Source organism: Verticillium nonalfalfae (assembly GCF_003724135.2).
Source record: "Verticillium nonalfalfae strain VnAa140/NRRL 66861 chromosome Unknown scaffold_46, whole genome shotgun sequence".
Lineage (NCBI taxonomy): Eukaryota > Fungi > Ascomycota > Sordariomycetes > Glomerellales > Plectosphaerellaceae > Verticillium > Verticillium nonalfalfae.
Window position 1 is genome coordinate 1 of NW_021167271.1, and position 26407 is coordinate 26407.

Here is a 26407-nt window from a genome sequence, read left to right on the forward strand (position 1 = left end):
GGACATGCTTCTTTAGACTCCCCCTATCTCCCATGCCTTTGCCCGACGGTGTTGGACTAACCCCCGCAGCGTCACGCCCGATCTTCCATCATGTCGACTGATAAGATCACCTTCCTTGCCAACTGGTAAGAGGAATCGGGCTTTCGTGATGCCGTGGACTGCCCGTTGACCGTGTGTTTTTACAAAGGCACGCCACCCCCTACCATGCACCATTGTACCTGGCGCAGGCCAAGGGCTACTTCAAGGACGAGGGCATCAAGGTTGCTCTCCTCGAGCCCAACGACCCCAGCGTGAGTTGTCTAAACTGGTATCAGGTCGGCGATTGACAGTTCGTTAATCATGGTTCACCTGTAGGATGTCACCGAAATCATCGGCACCGGCAAGGTCGACCTCGGTTTCAAGGCCATGATTCACACTCTCGCCGTAAGCTGTGTCGCCTCTTCCGACCCTCCCCTCCATAACTGACACAGCCTCCTTCCAGGCCAAGGCTCGTGACTTCCCCGTCGTCTCCATCGGCAGTCTCCTCGACGAGCCCTTCACCGGCGTCGTGTACCTCAAGGACTCGGGCATCACCACCGACTTCCGCTCCCTCAAGGGCAAGCGCATCGGCTACGTTGGCGAGTTCGGCAAGATCCAGATCGACGAGCTGACGTCGCACTACGGCATGTCGCCCGAGGACTACACCGCCGTGCGGTGCGGCATGAACGTCTCCAAGGCCATCATCCGCGGCGACATTGACGCCGGCATCGGCCTGGAGAACGTCCAGATGGTCGAGCTCGAGGAGTGGCTCGCCGGCCAGGGCCGCCCCAAGTCGGACGTGCAGATGCTGCGCATCGACGAGCTCGCCGAGCTCGGCTGCTGCTGCTTCTGCTCCATCCTCTACATTGGCAACGAGACGTTCATCGCCGAGAACCCGGAGCGCGTGCGCGCCTTCATGCGCGCCGTCAAGCGCGCGACCGACTACGTCCTCGCCGCGCCCGAGGCCGCGTGGGCCGAGTACGTCGACTTCAAGCCCGTCATGGGCTCGGACCTCAACCGCAAAATCTTTGAGCGCAGCTACGCCTACTTCTCCAAGGACCTGCAGAACGTGCGCCGCGACTGGGACAAGGTGACGCGCTACGGCAAGCGCCTCGGCGTGCTGAGCGAGAGCTTCGAGCCCAACTACACCAACGAGTTCCTCGGCTGGAAGCTCGAGGGCGAGTCGAGCGATCCCACCGGCGACCAGAAGCGCATGGTCGAGCTGCAAAAGGACGTGGCCTGCTGCGGCGGCTTCCGCCGGCTGCCCATTGAGATCGCTGCCGTCAAGGCCTAAAGAACGGGATAGAATCACCGTCCCGCTTCTCGCTTGATCTGGAGACTGTCGCTCGCTTCTTCTTCGTCGCTTGCAGATCTTGCCTTGCGCTACAGATAGCGTCCTTCTGAAAAGAGGATGTTGGATGCCAATACACGATGAGGCTCACTCTTGACACGCATTGGTGATGTTGAACCAGGTGATCGTGCTGAATCCGTGAGGTTGACAAGTGCAGGACTTGGAAGTGAGGAGTCAACTGCCTGTGCCTCTTATTTATACCCCAAGCATTCCTAAATATGACGACACGACAACATTTGTGCTGCTGTGTTCCCTGCCATCCAGCCTTGATACCACCACCAACAGTCGTCACTTAGCTGGATGACTGCTTCGGTAGATGCTTCAACGCCATGTTCTTAAGTTCCATGACTTGTTGATGTAGGTAAATCTCCCATAACAACCTCACCAGGGCATCATAAATGACCCGCAGCACTGACCGAAACGTCATGACGTGAACACAAGCGATGCAAAGATGGCCAGGGCAAAGTATGTTCTTTTGAAGATATATACGTCAATCGTGTCGGATGCTTCCAAAATATGTACAAGAAGTTCCAGCACCAGTGCTGTCTCAGCTCCAATCTATCTAGCCACCCATCAAGAAGGGCAGGGCAACCGCAATTTTTTTTTCCTGTTCGTCTGTCCGTCTGTCGAAGCGAAGCCTTAGACGCGAGGATGAACCGCTTAGAAAGAGGGGTTGGCGTTGCGCAGAAGCTGCTCGAAGTAGGCCTGGAACCAGGTACCGGCCTCGGGGGCACTGTGTCACTGTCAGCTACATGGTTCATCGTCAAGATAATGGAACATCAGGAAACTCACGGCTTCATGGACGAGGCGCTGCCGCAGAAGTGGTCGTAGCGGACAGCGGTGGTGTCGCTGGTGCCGTCGGCCTCACCACCGGGCTTGACCCAGACGAAGGCGTCAACGTCGGGGTGGCCGGTGTTGGAGGTGGGGCGCAGGCCGAAGCCGGTGCCGAGGGCGTTGCACCAGTGTCCCCACTCCTGCTGGCCGGTGGGCTGCTTGCCGGAGCGGCCCTGGTCGATGATGAACTTGGCGTCCCAGCCGTTCTGGCGGAGGAGGGGAGCGAAGGCATCGACGTAGTGCTTCTCGTCGTAGTTGGGGTTGGCTGGCAGGCACTGTGTTAGCTGAGGGTGCTTCAGGGGCCAGCAAAGGTCCTTGACTCACGGCTGGTGTAGGGGGCGGGGCTGGTGGCGTTCCAAGCGTTGTAGTTGGAGACGTTGGTGGCGAGGCCACGGAGGGACTTGGGCTTGCCGGCTTCCTTGTAGATGTCGGTGAAGATGGTGGCGGCCGGGCCAATGTTGGCGGGCCAGCCGAGCCAGCCAGCGTGGCCGGCATCGAGGTACTGGGCAACGTGGGGAAGGTCAAGCTTCTGGACGGCGTACTTGGTGCACTCCTTGTAGGCGGCGGCAGCGTTGGAGCACTTGGCGACACCCATGTTGGTGACCATGTTGGCGAGCGAATCGGGCTCTGTTGACCTGTTAGCTTCACACACAGCTGTATCTTTTTGCACGTGGACACATACCAATGACAAGCAGGGTGCGGATGTCGTTGTACTTCAGGAGGACGGTGCGGATCGAGTCAATGTAGGCCTTGTACTTGTTGATACCGTCGTTGGCGATGGACAGCTCACCGTTGGAGGCGGCGGCGGCGCAGTCACGGTCAGGCAGGTTGTAGACGACGAAGATACCGGCGTAGTTGCCACCGGCGGCGTTGGCGCGGCGGATGTCGGCGAGGGCGCCGTCGATCAGGGGAACCTTGGCGGTGGTGTCCCTACGGAGTGTAAGTCAAGGGACACGAAGACAGGCAAGCATCCAACACAAGAAAGAGAAACTTACATCCACTGGAAGGTGGGAACATCGGCAACCTTGGCGGCGGCGGTGGCCAGGGGACCGCTCAGGCTCGGAACGGCGAGGGAGGAGACCTCAGACCTGTAGTAGGCGTTGGCCCACTGGTTGACGCCGGCGAAGGGGTTGCCGGAGTAGGTGGCGCCGCCGGGGGGGGGAGCGACGGTGGTGCCGGGAGGAGGGGCAACAGTAGTACCAGGGGGAGGGGCGACAGTGGTCGTGGGGGGGTTCACGACGGTGGTGGCGGGACGGGTGGAAGAGGCAGCGGTTGTGGCCGGGCGAGTGGTGGTGACGGCCGGGGGAGGAGCGGCGCCGGGCAGGCACTGGCTGTACCAGGCGTTCTGAAGCTGGCACGTGGTGCCGGAAGGGCAGCAGGTAGGGCCGGACCAGCCTTGGCCACCGCACTGGCCCCTGAGAAAGGGTGTTAGCTATGACCGTCTCGTCGGGCCTTGCGGGCAAAAGAGTGCTTACCACTGGGAGGCGCAGGCCTGGCGCTCCTCGAGAGGGGCAGCGAAAGCCGCGGTGCTCAGGAGAGCAGCGGAGAGGAAGAGACGTCCAGCCATTGTGAGAGTAGAGAACGGAAGTCGTAAGAGAGATGATGGGGCTGAGGGCAAGAGAAGAGTTCGTGACAAGACGACCGAGATGCCACCGTCTTATACCAGCTCGCGAGGGTTTGCTCCCCCTTTGCTTTAGCTCGAGCCAAGCCTTTGGTCGACGGAATCACGGGAAACTTCACATATTGAGCTCGATATGGAATGAAAGCTTCTCCACGATGGCGGAGACGGAGAATAGCCATTGTCTGGGGTTCCTGGCTCCATCGAGACAAGCGGAGGGGATCCGAAGAGCCGAGAACGGCATATGGCCCATGGGGTCTGGAGGCGGCATGCGTGCCTGGTGTCGCTCACGGGCGTGGCGGCGAACATGCCGAGCCGTCACGCAGAGCCAGACTCCCCCAGTGCGAAGACATATGCGGAGGCCAAGGCACACGAGTATAGAGACAGTCGAGGGAGGGTGAGGTGAGGCAGATCCCAGGGGCAACCTTGCTCAGGTGGCCGACGGTTGCTGACCCCCCAAGCGAAGCGCAGCCCCGTTCGTCAGGGTCGGGTTGCAATATCAGACATGCCGTCGAGAGACAGCTGCCAACCAAGGAACGGCCAAGCGCTGCGTAGGCTAGGCCGGAGCTTTGGTGTAGTTCGGAGGCATGGCTCCTCCGATTTCCAGATTGGGAAGGGCGCCATGATCCCCGGGGCGCTTCGTATGTGGGGTATAATGAGGTTGTCAGGGGTCGTACTCTGGGTGTGTGAGGGGTAAAGAGGGCTCAGATGAGGCTTTAGGCTCGTGTCGTACACAGTCAAGCGAAGAGAAACACGCTCAATCATGTCCTCGGAAGTGCCGTCCGACGATGCGTGGCGACAATGTGAGGGGGGACAGCAATTAGGCTTCAGGTTTGAGGCCTCGACATTGGTTCACCGAGTACCGACTCAGCCGATCAGTGGCGTACGGTTGGATCTCGGGATAATAACCAACAGCATAGGCAGAGGTACAGAACATATGAAGTCGAGATTGCAAACCGGAGGCGTGGGAGGAAACACGGCAGGGAGAGTGTTTGCCCCTGCAATCAAAGGGGCACAAGCCACTAGGCCACTCCATCCACCACGGTTCTCTGAGGCAATCAAGAGGCATCGGCAGCACCGACAAGCTTCGATCGCCGGATGTTCAACTCTCTTGGACGACGGCGATCGACGGACGAACTGGACCCTGAAGAGCAACGGGCTTTTGGTGGTTGTGGCCATGATGGACAGGAGCCTGCCACTTTGCCATCTCAGGAAAGGCAACACTATCCAGCAGAAGCTGATCGTGTCGGAAATAGCCCATGGCGCAATTGACAGCAAGCGGTTCAGAGGCAACTTAGCCCTTCCCGGAATCGTGCATTGAGAGGCTCCGTGTCCGATGCAGCAGGAAATTCGCCGTGATGCCTGTTCCGATGGGCATGATGATCTGCGTCGTCTGTCAGCAGACAACAGGACAGACGGCTGTTCGTCCCGACTCAGCGCCGGGCAATGATGAGACAATGGTCTCTCCGTCATCTTGGTCACATGCCAGGTCAGGCCGTCGAGTCAAGGTCCCCCTGCTCTGAACCTGGATGGATGGATGGCCATTGGTTTCCGCAGGTGCTGGTGCCGGTTGGGTTGGCGAAGGCTTCACTTCCCCAGATCCCACAAGAGCTGGTCTGTGCATGTCGTCGGTCACGTGAGTTTATGTCCGATCCACAGTGGCCGAGCACCAGATCTGAGCTATCCCTCACCGCCTGCTTCATACGCCCCCTCAGGGTCGCGGCAGAATTTCCCCTGACCGAGTTCCCCGCCAGGAGCTCCAAGACGGCGACACGACGGATCACGGATCATCGTCGCCGAGCCCAAAGACGCACGCCCTCGATCCGACTCCTAGTCACGCCCCCGCGCCTCCGGCTCCTCCGACAAGATGCTGTCCGGCATCCTCGTCTTCAACCAGAAAGGCGAGAACCTCATCTTCCGCGCCTTCCGCAACGACTGCCGCCCGCGCCTCGCCGACGTCTTCCGCATCCAGGTCATCTCCAACGCCCAGGTCCGCTCGCCCATCCTGACGCTCGGGAGCACCACCTTCAGCCATGTCAAGCACGAGAACATCTATCTGGTGGCCGTCACCAAGAGCAACGCGAACGCGGCGCTCGTGTTTGAGTTCCTGTATCGCTTGATCGCCTTGGGTCGCGGCTACTTTGGCAAGTTTGACGAGGAGGCTGTCAAGAACAACTTTGTGCTTGTCTACGAGCTTCTAGACGGTAAGCCTCATCTGCATTGGTTCACGCAAAGAAAGGAAAAAAGATGGAAGAATCCGGACTGACGAGAGGACGGTTCGCGCACACAGAAATCATCGACTTTGGCTACCCGCAGAACACGGAGACGGACACGCTGAAAATGTACATCACGACCGAGGGCGTCAAGTCGGAGCGCGCGGCCGAGGACTCGGCCAAGATCACCATGCAGGCGACGGGCGCGCTCTCGTGGCGCAAGGCCGACGTCAAGTACCGCAAGAACGAGGCCTTTGTCGACGTCATCGAGGACGTCAACCTCCTCATGTCGGCGACGGGCGCCGTGCTGCGCGCCGACGTCACGGGCCAGATCGTCATGCGCGCCTACCTCTCCGGCACGCCCGAGTGCAAGTTCGGCCTCAACGACCGCCTGCTCCTCGACAACGACGGCCTGCTGTCGCTGCCCTCGGGCAACCGCCAGGGAACCAAGGCCACCAAGGCCGCCGCCGGCAGCGTCACGCTCGAGGACTGCCAGTTCCACCAGTGCGTCAAGCTCGGCAAGTTCGACAGCGACCGCATCATCTCGTTTGTGCCGCCCGACGGCGAGTTTGAGCTCATGCGCTACCGCGCCACCGAAAACGTCAACCTGCCCTTCAAGGTCCACGCCATTGTCAACGAGGTCGGCCGCACAAAGGTCGAGTACAGCATCTCCATCAAGGCCAACTTTGGCTCCAAGCTCTTCGCCACAAACGTCGTCGTCCGCATCCCGACCCCGCTCAACACGGCCAAGATCACCGAGCGCTGCACCCAGGGCAAGGCCCGCTACGAGCCCTCGGATAACGTCATCGTCTGGAAGATCGGCCGCTTCGCCGGCCAGAGCGAGTTTGTCCTCAGCGCCGAGGCCTCGCTGTCGAGCATGACCAACCAGCGCGCCTGGAGCCGCCCACCCTTGAGCCTCAACTTTAGCCTTCTCATGTTCACGAGCAGCGGCCTGCTGGTCCGCTATCTCAAGGTCTTTGAGAAGAGCAACTACTCGAGCGTCAAGTGGGTGCGGTACATGACGCGGGCCGGGTCTTACGAGATACGCTTCTGAGCCAGATGCGTGGGTGCGAAGCGGAGCCCGCAGGCAGGGGGGGGGTTAACGACGTGACGGAGGCGTGTTTGTCGATTGGTGTATCACATAGCATTGTTTGGCGTAACGGGGATTTCTGGCAGCCGGCGCTGCCCCAAAAAATATACCGACGGTTTCAATCTCGCAGTCCCTGTCCCACGGCTGGAAGTGAGGCAGTGCAGTTCGACGACCGGCAGATGCGATTCGCCAAAAGGGGTCCATTGGCTGTCCTCGAACCCCATACTCAGGTCTTTTTCCTCTATTCCTGGCGCTTACACAACAGCTCTACATGCCATTACTTCTGATTACAATTCGACCGTTTGTCCACGGAAAATCTCATGCAAACTTTTCGTTTTCCACCTTCACACGACCATGGCGTAAGCCCTGGGTCCATCGCTCCTGAACAGTTTCGTGCAGACAATTCAGATCTTGTATCGGTAGCCCGGATGCAGCCAGCCAAGCTGCAGTTCGTACTGCTCCTTCGTCTGCCCAGCAGCGACCCATCGCGCTTCGTCAAGTCGGTAATCCCGCTCACCTCGATCGCGCTTGTGATTCTCAGAGCGCATCCAGAGGGGCGTGATAATACCAATGGCTAGCAGGCCTGTTAGGCAGCCAAGATTGATAGCGTGTCCCCTGACGTAGCTGTTTCTGTTAGCAGGGTTCCACGACTGCTGCTCAAGGTGCACTTACGCCGGTGCTTCCGTCTTGATGTACGTGAAGGAAGCAAGGAACGCAGCGAGGTTTCCGACTGTCAGAACGAATCCTAATGCGATAGCACGAACGTAGTGAGGCCTTGCGTTGATCGTCATCCACGTCAACGCCAGCGGGGGCAGCGCATTCACTGACATGGCAACAAAGAACGTTCCGGTATACTGAACTGGCGCTGAAACCTTCATCAGTCCGGAGTCCGTCTGTCCACCCACGAGCAGCAGAATGAAGCCGATAATACCAAGGATGCAGCACACGTTCAGAGGAAGTGCGGTACGTCTTATGCGGCGGCTCCAGTAGCAGATACCCAGGGTGAAGAGGAAGCCGACAAAGTTGGGGGGCACTGTCATGAGACTGGCTTGAAGCGATTTGAAGCCCATAGTTTGGACAATTGTCGGAAGGAATAGGGCGTATGAGTAAATGGCTTCGATAGAGAAGAAGGCTCCGATGCTCATGATAAGGGTCATGAAGTTGAAGATTGCGCGCTTGACGGTCTTGAATTGCAGATGGTCTTTTGCTGGCTTCTCGTCAGGGTTGACTGTCGATCGGAAGTCAACATCGTTGGCAACGGACACGTTCGAGTAGTATTGGTGGTCCTGGCTGTGCATACGACGCAAGGCAAGGGTACGTTCCCGATCGGTGAGGAACCTGGTGTCGCGGGGCGTATTTGGAAGGAAGCAGTAGGCGACGATACCGAGGATCACGGTGAGGGCGCCTTCGACGAAGAAAATCCACGGCCAGCCGTTGTAGCCGCTGAGTCTTACGCGACCGAGCCCGCCGGCGAGGAGGCCACCAACCGAACCAGCGAGAGGGGCGCTCGAGTAGAAGATGCCGACCCGTGAGATCAGCTCGTCCGGAGTGTAGAAGAAGCCCAGGTATATCAGAACGCCGCCCATGAAGCTGCTTTCGGCAAGGCCTAGGAAGACGCGGGTGACGCACAGGCCGGCGAAGTTGGTCACAAAGCCGGTAAGGGTGGTGACGATTCCCCAAGAGACAATGAGCAGAGGCAGCCAGTTGCCGCCTCCGACACGCCGTAGAGCGAGGTTGCCAGGGATGTTGAAAAGAATGTTCAGAATGAAGAACAGCATCAGGGCTATGTTAAATTGGATCGATGTCAACCCGAGATCCTCTTCAAGGCCATTGATCCGAGCAAGGGCGATGTTGGCTTTGTCTAGGAAGAAGAAGAGGAAAGTAGTAAAACAAACGGGCATCAAACGGATGTCGTACTTGCGGACAAGTGATTTTCGGAGGATTTCGGCAGTGGCAGCGACTGCGTCTTCTGTGACGAGGATTCCGGCTAGAGACTGATCGAGGTGCCTGTTTCGATCCGCCTCGCGGCTAGACTTGGGGTTCACCTCGCCATGGGTCGGAGGAGGAACGGCAGCAGCATCACTACTGCTACTTTTGTCACTCTTGGGAGCATCTGCGCCGTAGGCCATGCGTTCCGTTGTCGACATGGTGGTAGCGATGATGATCGGGACGCTGCGACAATTCGTTCGGCGATTGCCTCTTGAGAAGTGAGTATGCTCGTGGCAGTCCGTATCAGATGAGAACGGGTTGGAATAAAGTGCCTATTTTTGTGTCTCTGTAGAATATGTCGCGTTGTCTCCCAGGTTCGTGACAAGGGGGAAGAAAACGGACGGCATCCAGCGCATGCTGAGTTTGGTCCGATCGAGGGGTCACAACATCAGGCGCTCAACCCGATTGCTGCCTCTTCTGATTCTGGCTCTTGCTTGTCCTACGATACTTGCTTGGCATTGGATCGTTCCTACCTCTTGCCCTGCAGTTGGCGCGTACGGCAAGTACTAATCCCACTTTGCCCCGTTCCTTCCTCCCAGCACATCCCTGGTAAACACCCAGGCAGTGGGCGTTGGCCGTCCCGAAGTCTGTTGGCACTGATGATGTAAGAGATTCCCGTCTCTTGATCTCACGTGGAGCACTCAAATTCGATTCGCGAGGTGGGCACTGGCCGGTGTTGGACAAATTCCTCGTCGGGGTCCTTTGAACGCATCATGGCATTTTGGCTCGGTGCTCCTCGACTTACATTTTCTCACAGTCGCCATGTTTTGTCTATTGGAACATAACACTTTCATCTAGATATATCCCTCAGATCTCCAGAAGCACAATCATCGTTCTAAAGAAAGGTTGCCAAGATCAACCCCAAGACCACATATCCAAACGACTGTCTGTACCCATGTCAACGGCTCCTCGCAGTTAGACCCCTGGCAGCTCCCAAGCACGACATCGGGCCCCAAGAAGTCGATCGAGTCTGTACAATAACATGGCTAGACCCGGCTGCTTGCATCTCTCGCTCGAAGGGGCGTTCGAACCAGACAGAGGACACGAGGTGGTACGACGCTTGGCGAGGAAGCTGTGCGGCCTGAGAGCCTGGCTATCGTAGAGAGATACTTGGCAAGCCTCTACACGATGGAGGACGCAGTACGGTTCTCGCAGTCGGAGGCAATTGGTTCAACACGTCTGAAACAAGGCAAGCAATTTCAGGACCGCTTGTTTGCGTCCGACCATCAGACGCCGGCACTTTTGTCGCTCTCCTTGGTTCTCGTCGGCTAGCGGCCTTCCCCCCCTTCTTCCCGGAGTTGAAATCGGGAAAGACAATGTCTCTCACAACGTACCACGACGATGTGCCTGTCTTTCTTAAATATGGTACGCCAGTGACTTGGCAAACTGATCACCTGTGAATAGTATGATCGTGCGCGGCCACGTTTCCTTGACAGGCCTCTCGTTCAAGGTCATGAGGAATCTTTCGATGACAGGACACAGCAGCTTCGTGCGCAACGGGAGATGCATGTACAGTCGTGGAGGCTCGGGACGACGCGGTAGGCAGAAGATATTAGTGCACTTCAGCTGTGATAAGACATGCTGTGGCAAGGTGCCTTGCCGCTGTCACAGGAGATTCTCAGGCTTAACCTTCCCTCCTTCTTATTTCCTAGTTTCTGGAAAAGCGGGTTAAACCCCTATCTAGACCTATCTATTAGCTAGTAACCGCTATCTCCCCCTATCAGTATATCCTCTGAACTCGGGGAGTCTCCCCTAGAGACTCCTACGAGATGCGTAGACGCCCTTAGCGCCGCGTAGAGGACCTTATAGTTTAGAATCCCTAACTAGACTACCTCCGAAGGTCTACCTTTAATACCCTTTAGATTACTAAGAAAACGCGTCGTAGAGAGCTCTCCTATACCTCCTATTATATAGAGAAGAACCGCTATTAACGTAATTAGTAGCTAGCCTTAGGCCCTAAAGTAATTACTAGAAAACTCTATACTAAGCGAAATTACGAGGCTCTAGAAAGTATAATTAATATATATATATATTAGTAAAGCTTTTATCGATAATATCGAGAAGACCCTAGAAGACTTTAATTATAACGAGACGAATAATATTATTATTAAATACTATAGTAACCTATTTACTAAGACGCTAGAGGATATTATAACTAGAAATTATAATAAACCTTAATAATAACTCCCCTTTAATAGACCGACCTATATTAATATTACTAGGAAGAATAATTATAACCCCTATTATAATAAATAACGAGGATAATATAGTATCTCCTATAGAGCCCCTAAGGCCTAGAAATAGAGTATAAAGGCTAAGGACGCTTAGAAGGCTATAATAAGTAAAGGAAATATATAAAGTAGAGATATAGTTCTTAAACTTAATAAAGATATTATTATAAATAATACTAATATATAGCTATATAATAATAGAATCCTTATCTAACTCTTAAATACTATTAGAAATATCGACTTAGTAATTATCTATTATTAAATTATTTAATCTTATTTATTCTAAGTTATAGATATTATCTAAGTAATTAGGATTTCGATTAATATTATAATTACCTTAAGAATTAATAGAATTAAAGAGGCTATATTTACTCGTAATACTAAGTTACTTAAATAACTTAACGTAATAAGTATTAAGAGATCCGAGATTTAGATTATATATATAATTCGTAATATCCTTAGAACGCTAACTAATTATAATAGCGAAACTATCGATATTAACTCTTTTATAAAAGAAAAAGTAAAGATTATTACTTTTAAAGAACTAATATAATATAGAATAATATAAATAACGATCTTTAAAGAAAAATAAATATAGATTATCTCCTTTTTTATTAATAATATACTAAAGAAACCCTTTTAATTCTTTAAAAGCTTAATTTTATATTAATTTAATAAAAATAAATTACTTTTATAATATAGTAATTATTATAATTAATATATAAGGATTTATAATAGATAATAATTATATAGAAGATATAGAAATAAATATCCCTTTAAGGGGTACTCGGGACCCCTTTAATATATTAATTATTTAAGTTTATATAAGAGTAATTATAATAAATACTTAGCTAAGCCTATTATTAAGAATAGTAAGCTTACTCGATTAACGAGGACTAGAAAAAGATAGATCTAAAGATAAAGTATTAAGATTATTAACCTAGCTTATCTTTATATTAGAGCCCCGAACCTATAATTAGCAACCTTTATAATACTAGCTCCTAGAAAGGATATATATTTTAAGATTAATAAGGATAAAGCTATTACGATCTTAAGTAATATATTAAAAGACTTTAACTACTCTTATAATATATTCCTAGGTACGTTATTAATTACCTCGCTTATTTAATAAATAGTAAATAATTTAAGATCCTCTAAGTAAATACTAGTAAAAGTAATAAGACTTATAATATTACCCTAGGCCTCGCTAAAGCTAAGGAAGCGGATATTATTATAATCTAGGAACCCTAGACGTTAATTACTAAGAACGTAACGAAAACTAACCCTTATTATAATACTTACTCTTTAGTTATAAACTAAGACTCCTTTAATATTAGACTTTACGTTATTATATATATTAAGAAAACCCTTAATACCCCTAAATCCCTTTACTTTATAAATACCTTATATTAAGATATATACTATATTAAAGTATAAGGTATTATAATCCTCTATATTTATAGGGATATAAGAAAGAGTAATATTATAGACTTCTTAGAATCCTAGACCCTATTAAATAGATACTTTATACTTAGAGACTTTAATATATAATATATTAATTAATAATTAAAAGCGCCCCTATACTTAGTAACTATAATTATAATTAATTAAATCGATAGATATCTCCTCTAAGTCCTTAATACCCTAAGTATTATTATATACTACTAATAGAAGCCTAAACTTAATACTCTCTTATTAGACGATAATATATATCTAGAAAGATTAATAATCGATCTATATATTATAAATATCCTAAGAGCGAGGATATAAATTACTCTATACCTCTATATATTATTAAACTATATAATACTTATTATTACGATCCTATATAATAAAAGACTAAATTAACCTTTATAAAGAAGACTTATAGTAGCGGATACCCCTACCTTTATAGAATATATTATAAATAATACTTAGACGCTATTAACGGACTTCTTAACTTACTAAGCCCTAGATATAGTAATTAATACTCTAGATATACTACTATAAATAGTAATTAATATAATATCTATAAATAATAAGCCCCTATAATATAAACGCTAATAAAACGAATAATATACTATATATTATAGAGACTTTAATACCCTCTAAAAGAATAAAGCCCCTATTAAAGAAATTACTATTACGAAGAAAGCCTTCTATAAAATAATTATAGAAATTAAAGCGAAATTCTAGTTTACTTAGATTAAAGGGATAGAGATAGACTAAGATCTCCAAAAATTATAGGCTAAGAAAAGTAAAAGAGCTAATTTAGCTTCCCCCCCCTCTATAATAGGGATACCTTTATATTAAGACCTACTAATAAAATAAAACTCCTATAAAAGAGGCTAATAAAGCGGATAGACGTATAAGCTAATATTAGCCCCCTCGCCCCTATATACTTATAAAGAACGCTAAACTAAGATAATAATATTACTAAAGAAGCTATAAGAGCGGCCTTTATAAGGGTTAGTAATATATCCTTAGGGTATAATACTATTACTATTAAGATATTATAAGTAATTTAACCTATAATATAATACTTTATATATAGACTATACTAAGCTTACTTTATATAAAGATACTACCCTTTATACTATAAGTAAGTTAATATAGTAATAATACTAAAGCTAAATAAGGACGCTAATAGCTATAAAAGATAATACTCTATTTTACTCCTTTCGATAATTAGTAAGGGCCTAGAACGCTTTATAGCTAGGAAAGTCGTATAAGCTATAATTAGCTAAAGTATCTTTAACCTATAAATCGTTAATACTTTCCTAAAAAGATTAATTAATAATATAATAATATTACTAATATATAATATCGAAGCTATATTTATATAGAAATAGGTTATAACCTTTATTATTATAGATATAGAAAGCGCTTTCGATATTATTTTAAAAAATAAACTATATTATTAACTTAGAGAATAAGGATAACTTAATAACCTTATTTAATAAGTCTCTTACTTTATTAGCTATAAAGTAGTATAGGTCTACTATAAAAAATATATAATAAAGATACTCCCCCTATAATATAGCCTATTATAAGGGTCCTTAGCCTCCCTAATCCTCTTCCTCCTATATATAGAGCTAATATATAATATCGATATAAGGATATATAGGTTTAGCTATATTAATAATTATATAATTCTCTATATTAGTAAAATATTAAAAGAGATAATAAAAGAGGTATAAATACTATTAAATAATACCCTCTAATAGGGATAAAATAATAATATTAAATTCGATCTAAATAAGATAGAAATTATATACTTCGCTAAAGGGTAGACTAATAATCTATTAATAATATAATATAATAACCGAATTATAACTACCTAGGCCTTTATATAATAGCTAGGGATATAGCTCGATAAATCCCTCTCCTTTAAATATTATATCGAGAAGAGAGTCGCCTCTATACGATTAATAGTAGAGTATATCTATAGATTTAATAAAGTTATAAAAAGTACCCCCCTTAAGGCTATACGAAAAGCTATTTATATTATTATACTCCCTAAAGTACTATATAGCTTAGAAATATAGTACCTAGAGCTTAATTAACCCTCTACTTTCTAAAAGAATAGGGAGTTCTTACTAGTATATAATAGCCTAATAGAATAGATTAATAAGATCTAGGTTACTATTAATATAATAATTAAGAGCGTATTACTTATCTAGAAGATTACTCTAGTCCCTATTTTACTTAGAGAATTTAATACTTTATTAATATATATATTACTAGATAAAGTATATACTTAATATATATTTAGAATTAGCTCCTTTAATATAATATACCCCTTAATCCTATAAATAATATAATATAAAACCCTTAGGAACTATAATAATACTTTATAGTCTACGATCTTTATAGCTATAGTAAATATTATCTTATAATTCCTATAACCTATTCTCCTCTTTAAAGAGTTTATAGCTTTACTAATTATAGACTTTAAGGAAGAGATAATAAAACGATTTAATTACTAAATTAATAACCTCCCTTTAATATATCTTCTTATCTTAATTAATAGATTTTAATTTATAAAGGCCTTAGGCTTTAAATATATTATCTTTAAAAGTAATTATAAAGAATATATATATAAAAGGTACTAACTACTACCTAAAATAGAAATCTTTAATATAGAAGTAGAAATAATTAAAATAAACTTAAGAGAATACTTAATACTCTATATTAACTATAATACTATTATAATTATAATATACTTAGATAATATATCTACTATTTAATACTTAAACGGAACCCCTTTAGTCTCTTTATAAGAAGTAACGATTAACTTTCGCTAATTAGTACTTAGCTTATTAATACTAATTAACGTAAAGTAATCCCCTAAATATATTAGAATATATAGAAACGAGCTAGCTAATACTTTAGCGAAGAAAGGAGTAAATAAGATACCCTTTAGAGAAATACCTTTAACCTTTAATTATATTAAAAGACTATTAAAGAAATAATAACGCTTAGACTATAAATAATAATAGGAACGAGAATAACCGCTTAGCTATATAGAGCTCGATCTTATAACTATTATAAAACCTATAAAGGAACTCGAAGCTCTAAAGAGGATAGAACTTTACTATCTTATAGCTACTAAAATAGGATATAATAACTTCGAGAAGTACTATAAACGATTCGGATATATTAATACGAAAAATACTTATTTATATAGTAAAGATAAAACCCCTAATTACCCTTTATTTTATAAGAGGATATACTTAAGAACGAGCTTATTATAGATAGGCTAGCGATAATATATTAACGTAATATTTAGTAACGATTAAGAGTTATTTATAAAGATTATTAAAGATACTAACTTCTTTAATACTATATACCCTAGATACTAAATAGCGTATATTAGACCCTTAATTATACTTTATATAGCTCTCCCGAGGCGCTAACGCTTAGTAGGGAGCTAACTTAATACTTACCGATAACTTAGTACCCGATATATTATATAATATAGAAAAACTCGAGATAGAGTTATTAGAGTCCCTAAGTAATTATAGCTACGGGGGGTCTCTAATCCTAGTAGTAGCTAGAATATAGGATTTTATTTATATAAGTAGTATATAGGGACGTATAGGCGCCCGTTTACCCTTAGGGGATTTTTAAGGCATTTAAATATATTATTATTATTATTATCATTATTATTATTAAGAGATTCTCAGGTATATCAGTATTATTAACGATATTCTATTAGCTTTAATAACCCGGTTTATCGAGACGCCTATAGTTTTTTCGTACTCTTCCAAAGGTCCCTCATCCTGCAATACTAACCTCATAGTGCTATTCTGGGGTATCAATCCTCCTGATGCATCGCTAGCAGTAAGAAAAACAGAACCCGCCCGGTTTGGCTGACTTGGAGTCATGAGTTAGTTCTTCACCAAACAGCCCCTCTTCCTTCCAACACGTCCATGATCTGCTGCTCCTTTCTCGACAGCTAAGCGGTCCTAGAGCCAACCTCGTCATCAGCCATCCATTCTTCCATGAGGATGACCTGGTTCAACGGTGTTTCCTTCATTTCTCTTCCTCGAATCATGCCGTTGACGCAATACGCTGTGCTCACGAGGTGCTCAGCTCGTTCCACCTCTTCGGCGTGGTTCTTCACGGCGCGGCGTACCCAGCGCTTGTCGCAGAGGGGAAGGCGGAAGCGCTTCTTGAACTCGTCGGTATCTTCAAGCTCAGAGCGAGCCATCTCGAGAACTGCCTGAACAAATTTCGGCGGGTTCATAGCTCTCATGTCTGCGCAAAGGTTAGAGTCGAATTCAGGGGGGCCGATCTCGACAGATGGTAACTTACCAGCTTGCTCCTTTAGTGAACCTTGTTCAGCTGCTTGGTGGGGATCGGATGGACAGCGGGCTGATGCTCCATCATAGTGAAGCGAGAGTTGACCATTGGCGTCAAGAGGTAAGTCGACGCATCCTTTCTGTACCGGGCTTACAAGATCCTGGATCTCGATTGTTGTTTCTGTGCTGGAGGGCTCACCTGTAGAGGGAGTTCTCTCCATGTTGAGATCCTCATCAGATGTCACCTCTTCCTCCTCGTCCTCGTCATCGTCTTCCGAATCTTTGCTATGGTGACTTTCAAATGTGTTTTCATACTCAATGTCACCAAGCGCAGGATCGTGCTTCTCACGAATCTCTTCTGCCGCCGTGTTGCTGCTGTCGCTGCCGGTGTGGTATGCCGCAAAGATGACCTCGTTTGTCATTTCAATCTCGTGCATCTTGTTGGCGTCCTCATCGACCTCATCTGGCCAGCCGTCCTCGGTTGTGACCCACCCCGACGGCGACGCATCGGGCACAAAGAGATTCTCAAACTCCACCGGCTCACCGACGTCCATGTTGCAGGCGAACCTATCTTCCCAGCCTTCGACATCGTTCTCTCGCATCGTCACGGCCTCTTCCATATCATCTGCCCAGTCGAATCCTGTCGTTCCGACAGGCTGCGTACTGAGCTTCTCCAAAATGCCATCTCGAATCCTGGCGGCAGCAGCAGCCTGCCTCTTCTGGCGTGCAACGGCGGCGGATCTGTGCTCCACGAGACGCTCGATTCCAGCTCGTACATTGTTACGGTTCACTCGGTAAGCTCGGGTGTCGGTGAACACACGGTCCTCGTACGGCAACGTCTTGAGGTCGTTCTGCTCGTGGCCTTTGAGGAGTTGGCGCCAGACACTATAATAGTTCATGGCGTTGTGGTGGTCTGTAGCCTCTTCAGGGGTGTCGAACAGGTCAAAGATGGCCATGTCGGTGACGCTCGGTTGCTCCGCCATTGCTTCGCGCGCGAAGAAAGTCTGGCCGATGAGGCACAGTTTGTATGTGGAGCTGCTGAAACGATGGAAAAGCGAAGCCGACGTCCTGAAAGCGCAGGCTGAATATGACTGCAGCTGCGGAGAAGTGACAGAGATGTTGAGCCAGGTATGTTGCAGAAGTTCATAAACAATGCTCGTAGCTTCGATTTACCAGGGGTGAAGATCTGAATACCAACAGCGTATGATGTGGTACGAATGGTTTGGAATTGACTCCAGGCCAGAGCGTTGACCGCGAGGGTCCTGAGGAAGAAGTTCGATTTCGAATCCAGTGAATGTCAAAGATACTGAATTAATAAGTCATGTTCCATTCATACTGGCTGCTCTTGCCTTCCCAAATGCCTGGTGATACTGGGGGCGAGGCTTTCCCAATCGCGACTTCCTCCGTCATTGCAATCTGCCTTAGACACTTGGCCGCTCGAGCAAGGAGCATGAACATGCCATCCCAGCAGCCGAGAACCGGCTTAAGTACCTGAGGTTGCTACATCTCAGAGTGGAAGGGCAATGGTCCGACCACAACAAGCAAGGTGAGGTGGGTAGGTTTCTAAAGTCATTAGTCCGCAGCCAGACTTTGCATCGCTTGTCGCTTGGATGCAGTTGCTGTATGCTTAGCAAACGAATTCCAGATGTCTCGAGAACCACCTTTCGCTTCCCGGATTGCAGCGACGGTCCAGGCCACTCCAGCAGCTTCGGCATCGTGAAGTGGTTGGGTGACGTGATCACCTGACGTGACTCAGCTTCGTCTCCATGTCGTCGGTGAGACCACTCGAGATCGGGCGACAGCTCGGAGGGCCCCACGTGACCTAGAGCACTGGTCACATGACCAAAATGGTCCCACCAAGTTTATCGCAACAATAACAAGTTGGCTTCATAACTGCGTTGCTTCGTATCAACGGCTGCTGGTGTTTGTGATCCATGGGCTTTGTTTGGCAGAATGTATGAGAACGTTGAGTATTCGATCGAGATCAATGCATCCTTGCATACGGCCTAGCCCTCCACGATGCCGGTCAACATCAGACGTGTTGGGCAAGCGTGCAGCACAAACCAGCGACCGCTGCTGGAGCAACTCGTTCAGCGAGCCTTCTTCGGATATGGCTAGATCATGATCTCCAAAAGAGAATTTGTTCATTTTGAATCATGACACACTGACTGTGCACTCACAATTTTGCCTCCGGCCAACTCGACGCTGTCGGTTGGTGACGGATGTTCAAAAGAACGCTACACCAAGAACCGTAATACTCTAAAGTATTTCGGATAAAAGAAATCATCTCTACAAGGTATCAAGGCTCATATACAAACACCACATCACGTCCTCCTCCTCCTCCTTCTCCTCCAGTCCCATGCCCCTACATCGCCTGCCCAGGTGCGACCGTACTCCTCTCCGACCTCATCTCGAACCACATGGTCTTTCGAATACCACTCTCCGGCCGCCCTTCCCTATGCTCCTCCTCCTCCTCGCCCCTGCCCTGCCCCGTCAGCGGCCGCAGGATATACTCCTCGCTGTCGCCGCGCGTGGCGCGCACGAACGCCGCGGGGTTGTCTGCGCCCTTTTCGAGGTCGCCGCCGCGCGTGGGCATCGGCTCGAGCGGAACGTCTGGCGCGCCCTGGGGCTGTTCGGACGCGGATGTCGCGTTGGACGGTGACGTCTTGGCCGTTGTGCCGAGGATGGAGGGGAAGAGGTAGGCGAGGGGCAGGCGACACATGGGCAGGCAGGCGCAGATGATGGCCACGTGAATCTCAATCATCGTCCACAGCGTAGAAGCTATGTCATCTATAGTTTCACAACGTGTTAGCAACTCGTCGCGTGTGCCGGAGCGGACTGAAGGGGTACGGGGCCACGAACATGTGGGGTCCGGGCTGCGGGTGGAAAAGTTGAGAGTCGTCATGCGCAGGATGCTCGTTACCGTGACGAATACGCCGAGGCCGAACACGCCCATGAGGGCCCGCTTGTGGCTGGTGGGCAGCTGGCTCTTCCAGATGACTCTCTGGGGCAGCAGGATGATGGCGACGTCTGTTGAGATGGAGAAGATGGCGTTGGCGTACCAGTTGTACGTCAGTGAAATGCACGTCCCCGGAATGGAGCGGTTCCAGGCACGCGGGATGGGCGTGCACTGGAAGATGGAGGACGCTGTGGTGGCGATGCAATAGAGGAGGATGACCGTCAGGAGGGCGATGCAGGTGATGCGGAACGGTCGGTGAAGGGAGAAGAGGCGGAGGTAGAGCAATAGGATGGAAGATTTGGTGAGGTTGATTGTGAGTTTGTAAAAGATTTGAGCAACGTAAAACAGCTACGGTTGATGTCAGTCCATGTTTGCACGAGAACACGTTGGTAAGTACAGCTGAAGGTACCTTCATTGCCATGATGCGATTGCTCTTCTCAATATTAAAGATGTGCTGGCCAAAGCCGTAATGAACCGAGGCCATCATGAGCACCGAAACCGTCATACAGCAGGTCTACCTCTGTTAGCCCGCTTCGTTGATCATCTCAGAAAACACTTACAAACGAGACCAGGATGGTCCAGTCATCCCACCCAAACCCTGAGCGCAGCTTGAGTCTTGACCAGATGCGCACCGTGAAGAAGATAGGCGTCAACACAAAGAAGACCATGCACGGCACTTGCACCATGAGCGCATTGCTCTCTCCGGGAATATTGCCGGGGGCGCCCATATTGGCTATGTCACTCATGTGATGTGGCTAGCGAACGCTGGCGGCAGTAGCCTTCTTGACGCTTGGTTGTGGGATGAAGAAGTATGGTCGTACGTCACGCATATCGGGACACACTGGTTTCTTGGGGCGGAGACAGCGTTGGATATATGTCCTTCACGACGTGCCCTCACATGAAGTCGGGCCCAAGGTGCTGGGCCTTGCGGAATGCATGTCGATCCGAGTTCGGACTGGGGTGCTGGGCGCTTCGAACGGGAGAAGAGGGCCAGCCAGGGTGGCGTGGGAGAAAAGACTTGGGGGAATGAACACCGGGCTTGAGCGGCCTGTCTCAGTCGACACTGGCGAAGAGAGACGAGCGGATGGTTGTCTTCGGACAGCGATATGAGTGAGGGCCTTTGATCTCCAGGGTCCAGGTCTGCAGCTGACGACGTTGTCGATCGGCTTGCTCCGGCGCAGAAGCAATTATGAGGTTGTGATAATGCACAATATGGTTCGAGGACGCGCAGCGCTTGCTATCTGCCTTCAAATGAACACCAAGACGCGCCGCACAGTCCCGACACACGAAGCAGGCAAACAACACGGCGACGTTGGTTGACCGGTATTTGCAAGATGGTGTGAGGAGGCCAAGACCTGCATTGCTTCTACGAAACATAAGACAACCCATCACATCACATCTCAGCTGTCAGGAACCTGCTGGATCGAGGCCAGTAGCTGGGGCTAGCAGAAAGCTGCCGGTAGATAGTAGTGAAGAATCAAGAGGAAAGACAGATTGTGAGGGATCAGTGGCTGGGTTGTCGGTCAAGGCATTCCTCAGCCGCAGGGAGAAGGATGGCACACTGCCGGCGTGGGACGCCTCGAGGTGGTCGGTCGGTGGGCTTAGCTGGGCCGTCCCGTGGATTCGCGTGTCGCGCGGTCAGGAGGAATGGGCAGCAGAGGGATCACTCAACGTGAGAGGCCAGCTGCGAGCGAGGTTTCGTCGATCAGGTCGGCAGTGCCGCAAGAGGTAGTGGGCGCGGAGAATGAGATAGATAGACAAAACGGGCGATGCAGTCGATGTGGGCAACTGTCTCACCTCGAGCGAAGGCGTCCACTGAACGACAGAGCAAGCTAAAAAAGTGTGCAACATTGCTTCTGGCACAGAACAAGACATTGCGAAGCTACCAATGAACCGGCGTTCAATAGCTTGACCCCACGTCGCTCAAGTTCATCTCCTCATTGAACGCCCTGTTCTGCTCATGTTTTGCTTCCTGCCTCCCAAATCAACAACTATAGAGCTGAAGGAAGACCAGAAATGGCAATTGCGCGATTCCGAGCGAACCGGCCGTGATCCAGCGCTGCGCAAGCGAAAAAGCAAGCATTCGAGTCACGTTGACCCGAGACCCAGTGTTGGTTGGACAGAATAGCGAGGTGTGCCAGTGATGTCTTATGTTTAGGTTCCGAGTGCTTGGATGTCGTGATGCAACACAGCAAGGGAATGCGGGCGAGACGTCAGGACTCGGCAAACGAAGGGAGGGATGGCCTGCAGCATGCTTCAGCATCGACATGAGAGAACGTGAGGTCCACGAGAATCTGCACTTTAAGAGTGGTGACCGAGATGTCACTCAGTCATACCCAACGTATGTGGCAGATGGAAAGTCGATCGGCACGAGGTTATCATCATTTCGTTGGCACGCATGCTTGGGGCATCTGTCTCCCAACCTTGACTGGGCTTCTTCCCTTTCAGTTCCCACAGGGCCCCCACGAGGGCCCTTTACTCTTGGCCAGTGTTGAAGAAGCAAATAAATGCACTGATCAATAGCCTAGAGTCCGTGGTCGCGAGAAGAAAGTCGGGACTTGACGAGACCATTTGCGGCGTAGGTCCCATATCGCCATTCTAGACCTGGGTGACTGCGATAGCCTGGACGACGTGGTCCTCCACAGCTGCAGGGGCAACTCCCTTTATTTTTTGTCCATCAAATAGGTAGGCAAAGGAGGTTTTTTGAATTAGCAATGTGTTTTGTTCCTCCTCCCAAGGCATCAGTGGGATTTACGCTTGAGTACTGCTTCTGGTAGGCGAATCGATCTCTGACGATTCTTCTTGTCTCGATCCATCTAAGAAATCGCCAAACTTCATTGCGAGGTCTCTCTCACAATCCTGTCCTTTCCGAGTTCCTATGTAGGTACCACTACAGTTTTCTAAGCGAAGCCATACACAGCTGACCACTCAGACATTCTCCATTTCACCATGAAGCTATCCATCCAGTCGATCATGGGCCTGATGGCCATGGGAGGCGTCGTCACCGGCCTCACCACCAACAGCACACCTGCCGGCGTCATCACGACGCCTTCAAACTTGCCGCTGGACCTGAACGGCTCCAACTTTACGTACCCCTATCCCATCAACCTCTACTCCTTCACCTCTCAGTCCGCCGCCCTGGAGATGGCCTTCCTTGACGTCCCTCCTCGTCGCCCTCGTCACGGCTACCCCCCGGTAGACCCTCCCGTCGCGCTTCTCCTGCACGGCAAGAACTTCTGCAGCGTGACCTGGCAATCCACAATTCAGACCCTCACCCGCACAGGCTACCGCGTCATCGCCCCGGACCAGATCGGCTTCTGCAAGTCCTCCAAGCCAGACGACTACCAGTTCTCGCTGGCCCAGCTGGCCCTCAACACGCGCAACCTGCTCGACGCCCTCGACATCAAGAGCGTCACCCTTATTGGCCACTCCCTCGGCGGCATGCTGTCGACGCGCTTCACGCTGCTGTACCCAGACCGCGTCGACCGCCTCGTGCTCGTCAACGCCATCGGTCTCGAGGACTACATCGCCGCGGGCGTCCCGTATCCGTCCATCGATGCGAACCTCCAGCAGGAGCGGGCCCAGGACTACGGTGCCATTCGCGCGTACGAGCAGGCCGTCTATTACCTGGGTAAGTGGAAGCCCGCGTACGATGTGTGGGCGCGCATGCTGGCGGATATCTACGCCGGCAGCCGGCGCGAGGCCTTTGTACGAGCCCAGGCGCGCGTCGTCGACATGGTGTTCACGCAGCCGATCGCTGGGGAGTTTGAGAGCATCGCAGCCAGGACACTCGTCGTGGTTGGAGAGAAGGATACCACAGCGGTGGGGAAGCCTTCGGCGCCCAAAGAGGTGCAGGCGCGACTTGGGCGGTTTGATGTGCTGGGGCGAGAGGTGGCGGGGAGGATCCCGAGGGGGGAGTTTGTCGGATTCAAGGAGCTAGGGCACTCGCCGCAGGTGGAAGATCCGCAGAGATTCCACAAGGCTTTGCTGAAGTGGCTGGCCAAAGCCTGAGGGATGAATTTGATCCTGTACGATAAGTCTCGAGGGGGTTAACGATGGCATGAAGACCTTACATATACAACAAGGTCAAAGCGGCTCTACGATATTAGCATGTCAAACATGGATGAATGGATCATGATGAAGCTTCGGCGGCCGGGCTTGTCGAGAGAAGTCGTCCATTACTTCTAATGCCATGCAATGCAATCCGGAAAGACAAGCAACGCCATCCTCAGCCCCGAAGGACCGGTTTGTTGGTTTTCCCTTTCCCTTTTGGTTTTTCCTCCCCGAGCGTTCATCATGCCTCCCCGTAACCATAAAACAAAACACAAAAACAGAAAACGTCACCGCCAGCCCGGCCGATCATTCCACTGTTGGGGTGGTTTTTCTTTCTTCTTTTCTTCTTTCACTCTCACCGTCATTTGCCTCGGAGCGCGGTCTCTTTTCGTTATTCATCGTTGTTCTTTGATTTGGTTTTGGTTCTGTATTGAGGATCGACCGACGGGGTTCCGGAGAAATGAAAATGGGCAACGAGGCACCCACCCACCCAAAGCCGGCCGCCCCGTCATTCCCCTCCCAAATGAGACCACCAGACCAGCCCTACCATCAGCTTTGTGGAGGGGCATAATTCCCTAATCGAACCGCCACGCCAATCTAATGTCGGAGGAAAAACGTGCAGAGAACGAAAACCGAGGAAAACACGCGGAAGAGTTCCCGAGACGGTGGGATAGCTGTCGAAAAAGTCCCTGTCATGCCGACCGGAGGGAGAGAGAGGGAAGAACAGCCGCGCGGGAGGTAAGGCTACCGTTTTGGGTATGTTTAGTAGCCAAAGGCCTCGAGAGCCTTCGTCGTCTTGTCGTCCACCTTGGCGCTCTTCTTCGAGTCGGCGAGCTGGCGCTGGGCGACCTTCTTGCGCTCGTAGTAGGCGGCACCCTTGGCCTTGCGGCGCTCCTCGAGCCTGCGTTGTTCAAGTCAGCACGTTTGTTCCCTCGTCTTGCTGTGATGGACAGAGAAGAGGAGAAAACCCACCTCGCGACCACGTCCTGGTACTTCCAGCCAACCTCGTGGCTGAGACGGCCGACAGTGCAGTACTTGCGGCCGGGTTGCAGCCGCAGGACACGCAGGGCCTGGGGAACAACCATCTTCTTCTGCTTGTCGTAGGGGGGAGGGACACCCTCGAAGACCTTAAGGCGCTCGAGAGCGGCGGCACCGCGGGCGGTCTTGTGGGGAATCATGCCACGGACGGCCTTGAAGAAGACCCTGGAGGGAGCGCGGAAGTGGAAGGGACCTGTAGTCGGGTCAGCGGCTGGATCGATTATGATTCGTCTAGGGCGTTGGAGGACTCACCACCGCGGGTGGGGTTGTATCGGGTCATCTTGCGCAGGTAGGCGTGGTACTTGACTGTGTGGCTGTCAGCGTCGTGGTCTTCCCATGTTTCTCTGCCGTGATTTTTCCCAGTCTAGTCGCTCGTGCTGATGACTTCGCCGTTCGACTGGGTTGATGCCACGGCATCGAGTGTGTGAATGTGTGTTAGACATACGCTTAGCGCGGAAGAATTCGCCGGAGATGTTGAGGGCCTCGGCGCGGACGACGACGATCTTCTGGCCGTTGAGGAGTTGCTTGGCAACGATAGAGGCCAGGCGACCGAGGAGGTGGCCCTTGCCGTCAATGACGACCTGTGAATGTTTGGTCAGCCATGTGTGCCGGGGGAAGAGGGCAAGACGTTGATTTCCAAGCGCTCTCGACAATCGTGGTGCGGGCGCAGCGGCGCGAATGCAAGGTGTTGCGAGACGCAGAAGCAGTTGTGTCGATGATGCCTCCCACTTTCCTCCTCTTGTGTGATCCTGCTCTGCTCTGCCCTGCCCTGCGACCCGCGCTGCGTCGCCCACGAATTGACGGATTGCCGAATGGGAATATGGCGGTGCAGCAAGACTCACCACAGACTCGAAAGACGACATCGTTCCCGTCCGTCACCGCTGAAAAAGTAGAGACGAAGAAGGTTGAACGTTCAGCTCGGAAACAAACCTCAGGGGCGATGATGCCGCGTGGAGATTTGGTGCTGTTGAGCTGGGTGTTAGTAGCGGTCGTTGCTGGGGACAGGAAGTTCGCGATCAGGGCGACGAGTCGAAATATTCCATCGACCACAGGAGGGCGGTGATTGTGGAGCCCTGCTTGGGGTTTGCGGCAAGCGAGGCACTGTTCCTGCCGGCCTTCACCTTAGGGCTGTTGAGACCTAGCAAATTCATCACGTGGAAGCATAATTCGGTGGCCGCCTCTTCCAGCTGGCACCACCTAGGTGGGGCAGCACAGAAGTGGTCACAC

The 26407-nt window shown here is 50.0% G+C and overlaps 8 protein-coding genes across 8 annotated transcripts; 3 read left to right on the forward strand and 5 right to left on the reverse strand.

The window, feature by feature from the left end:
* Positions 1–90: 90 nt before the first annotated feature.
* Positions 91–1312, forward strand: NMT1_2 (glycylpeptide N-tetradecanoyltransferase; the record flags this gene model as incomplete). The annotated part of the gene is made up of 4 exons (XM_028640559.1): positions 91–125; positions 188–290; positions 355–423; positions 482–1312. The coding sequence occupies 4 exons, from the start codon at positions 91–93 to the stop codon at positions 1310–1312; spliced, it is 1038 nt and encodes a 345-aa protein (XP_028495195.1).
* A 717-nt stretch (positions 1313–2029) lies between these two features.
* On the reverse strand, positions 2030–3770 carry CEL6A (1,4-beta-D-glucan cellobiohydrolase cel6a; the record flags this gene model as incomplete). Its single annotated transcript, XM_028640560.1, has 6 exons — positions 2030–2102; positions 2162–2468; positions 2528–2830; positions 2886–3133; positions 3199–3618; positions 3679–3770. The coding sequence occupies 6 exons, from the start codon at positions 3768–3770 to the stop codon at positions 2030–2032; spliced, it is 1443 nt and encodes a 480-aa protein (XP_028495196.1).
* Positions 3771–5688: 1918 nt separating this feature from the next.
* Positions 5689–7088, forward strand: D7B24_006431 (uncharacterized protein; the record flags this gene model as incomplete). The annotated part of the gene is made up of 2 exons (XM_028640561.1): positions 5689–6025; positions 6112–7088. 2 exons carry the CDS (start codon positions 5689–5691, stop codon positions 7086–7088), a joined length of 1314 nt encoding a protein of 437 aa, XP_028495197.1.
* Positions 7089–7528: 440 nt separating this feature from the next.
* Positions 7529–9271, reverse strand: D7B24_006432 (uncharacterized protein; the record flags this gene model as incomplete). The annotated part of the gene is made up of 2 exons (XM_028640562.1): positions 7529–7748; positions 7797–9271. The coding sequence occupies 2 exons, from the start codon at positions 9269–9271 to the stop codon at positions 7529–7531; spliced, it is 1695 nt and encodes a 564-aa protein (XP_028495198.1).
* A 7513-nt stretch (positions 9272–16784) lies between these two features.
* D7B24_006433 (uncharacterized protein) lies at positions 16785–18113 on the reverse strand (the record flags this gene model as incomplete). The annotated part of the gene is made up of 2 exons (XM_028640563.1): positions 16785–17086; positions 17144–18113. The coding sequence occupies 2 exons, from the start codon at positions 18111–18113 to the stop codon at positions 16785–16787; spliced, it is 1272 nt and encodes a 423-aa protein (XP_028495199.1).
* Positions 18114–19495: 1382 nt separating this feature from the next.
* Positions 19496–20835, reverse strand: D7B24_006434 (uncharacterized protein; the record flags this gene model as incomplete). The annotated part of the gene is made up of 3 exons (XM_028640564.1): positions 19496–20437; positions 20499–20603; positions 20650–20835. 3 exons carry the CDS (start codon positions 20833–20835, stop codon positions 19496–19498), a joined length of 1233 nt encoding a protein of 410 aa, XP_028495200.1.
* A 2203-nt stretch (positions 20836–23038) lies between these two features.
* On the forward strand, positions 23039–24100 carry D7B24_006435 (uncharacterized protein; the record flags this gene model as incomplete). The annotated part of the gene is made up of 1 exon (XM_028640565.1): positions 23039–24100. The coding sequence occupies one exon, from the start codon at positions 23039–23041 to the stop codon at positions 24098–24100; it is 1062 nt and encodes a 353-aa protein (XP_028495201.1).
* An 804-nt stretch (positions 24101–24904) lies between these two features.
* RPL16B (60S ribosomal protein L16B) lies at positions 24905–26043 on the reverse strand (the record flags this gene model as incomplete). Its single annotated transcript, XM_028640566.1, has 5 exons — positions 24905–25043; positions 25115–25373; positions 25433–25486; positions 25626–25761; positions 26023–26043. The coding sequence occupies 5 exons, from the start codon at positions 26041–26043 to the stop codon at positions 24905–24907; spliced, it is 609 nt and encodes a 202-aa protein (XP_028495202.1).
* Positions 26044–26407: the final 364 nt, after the last annotated feature.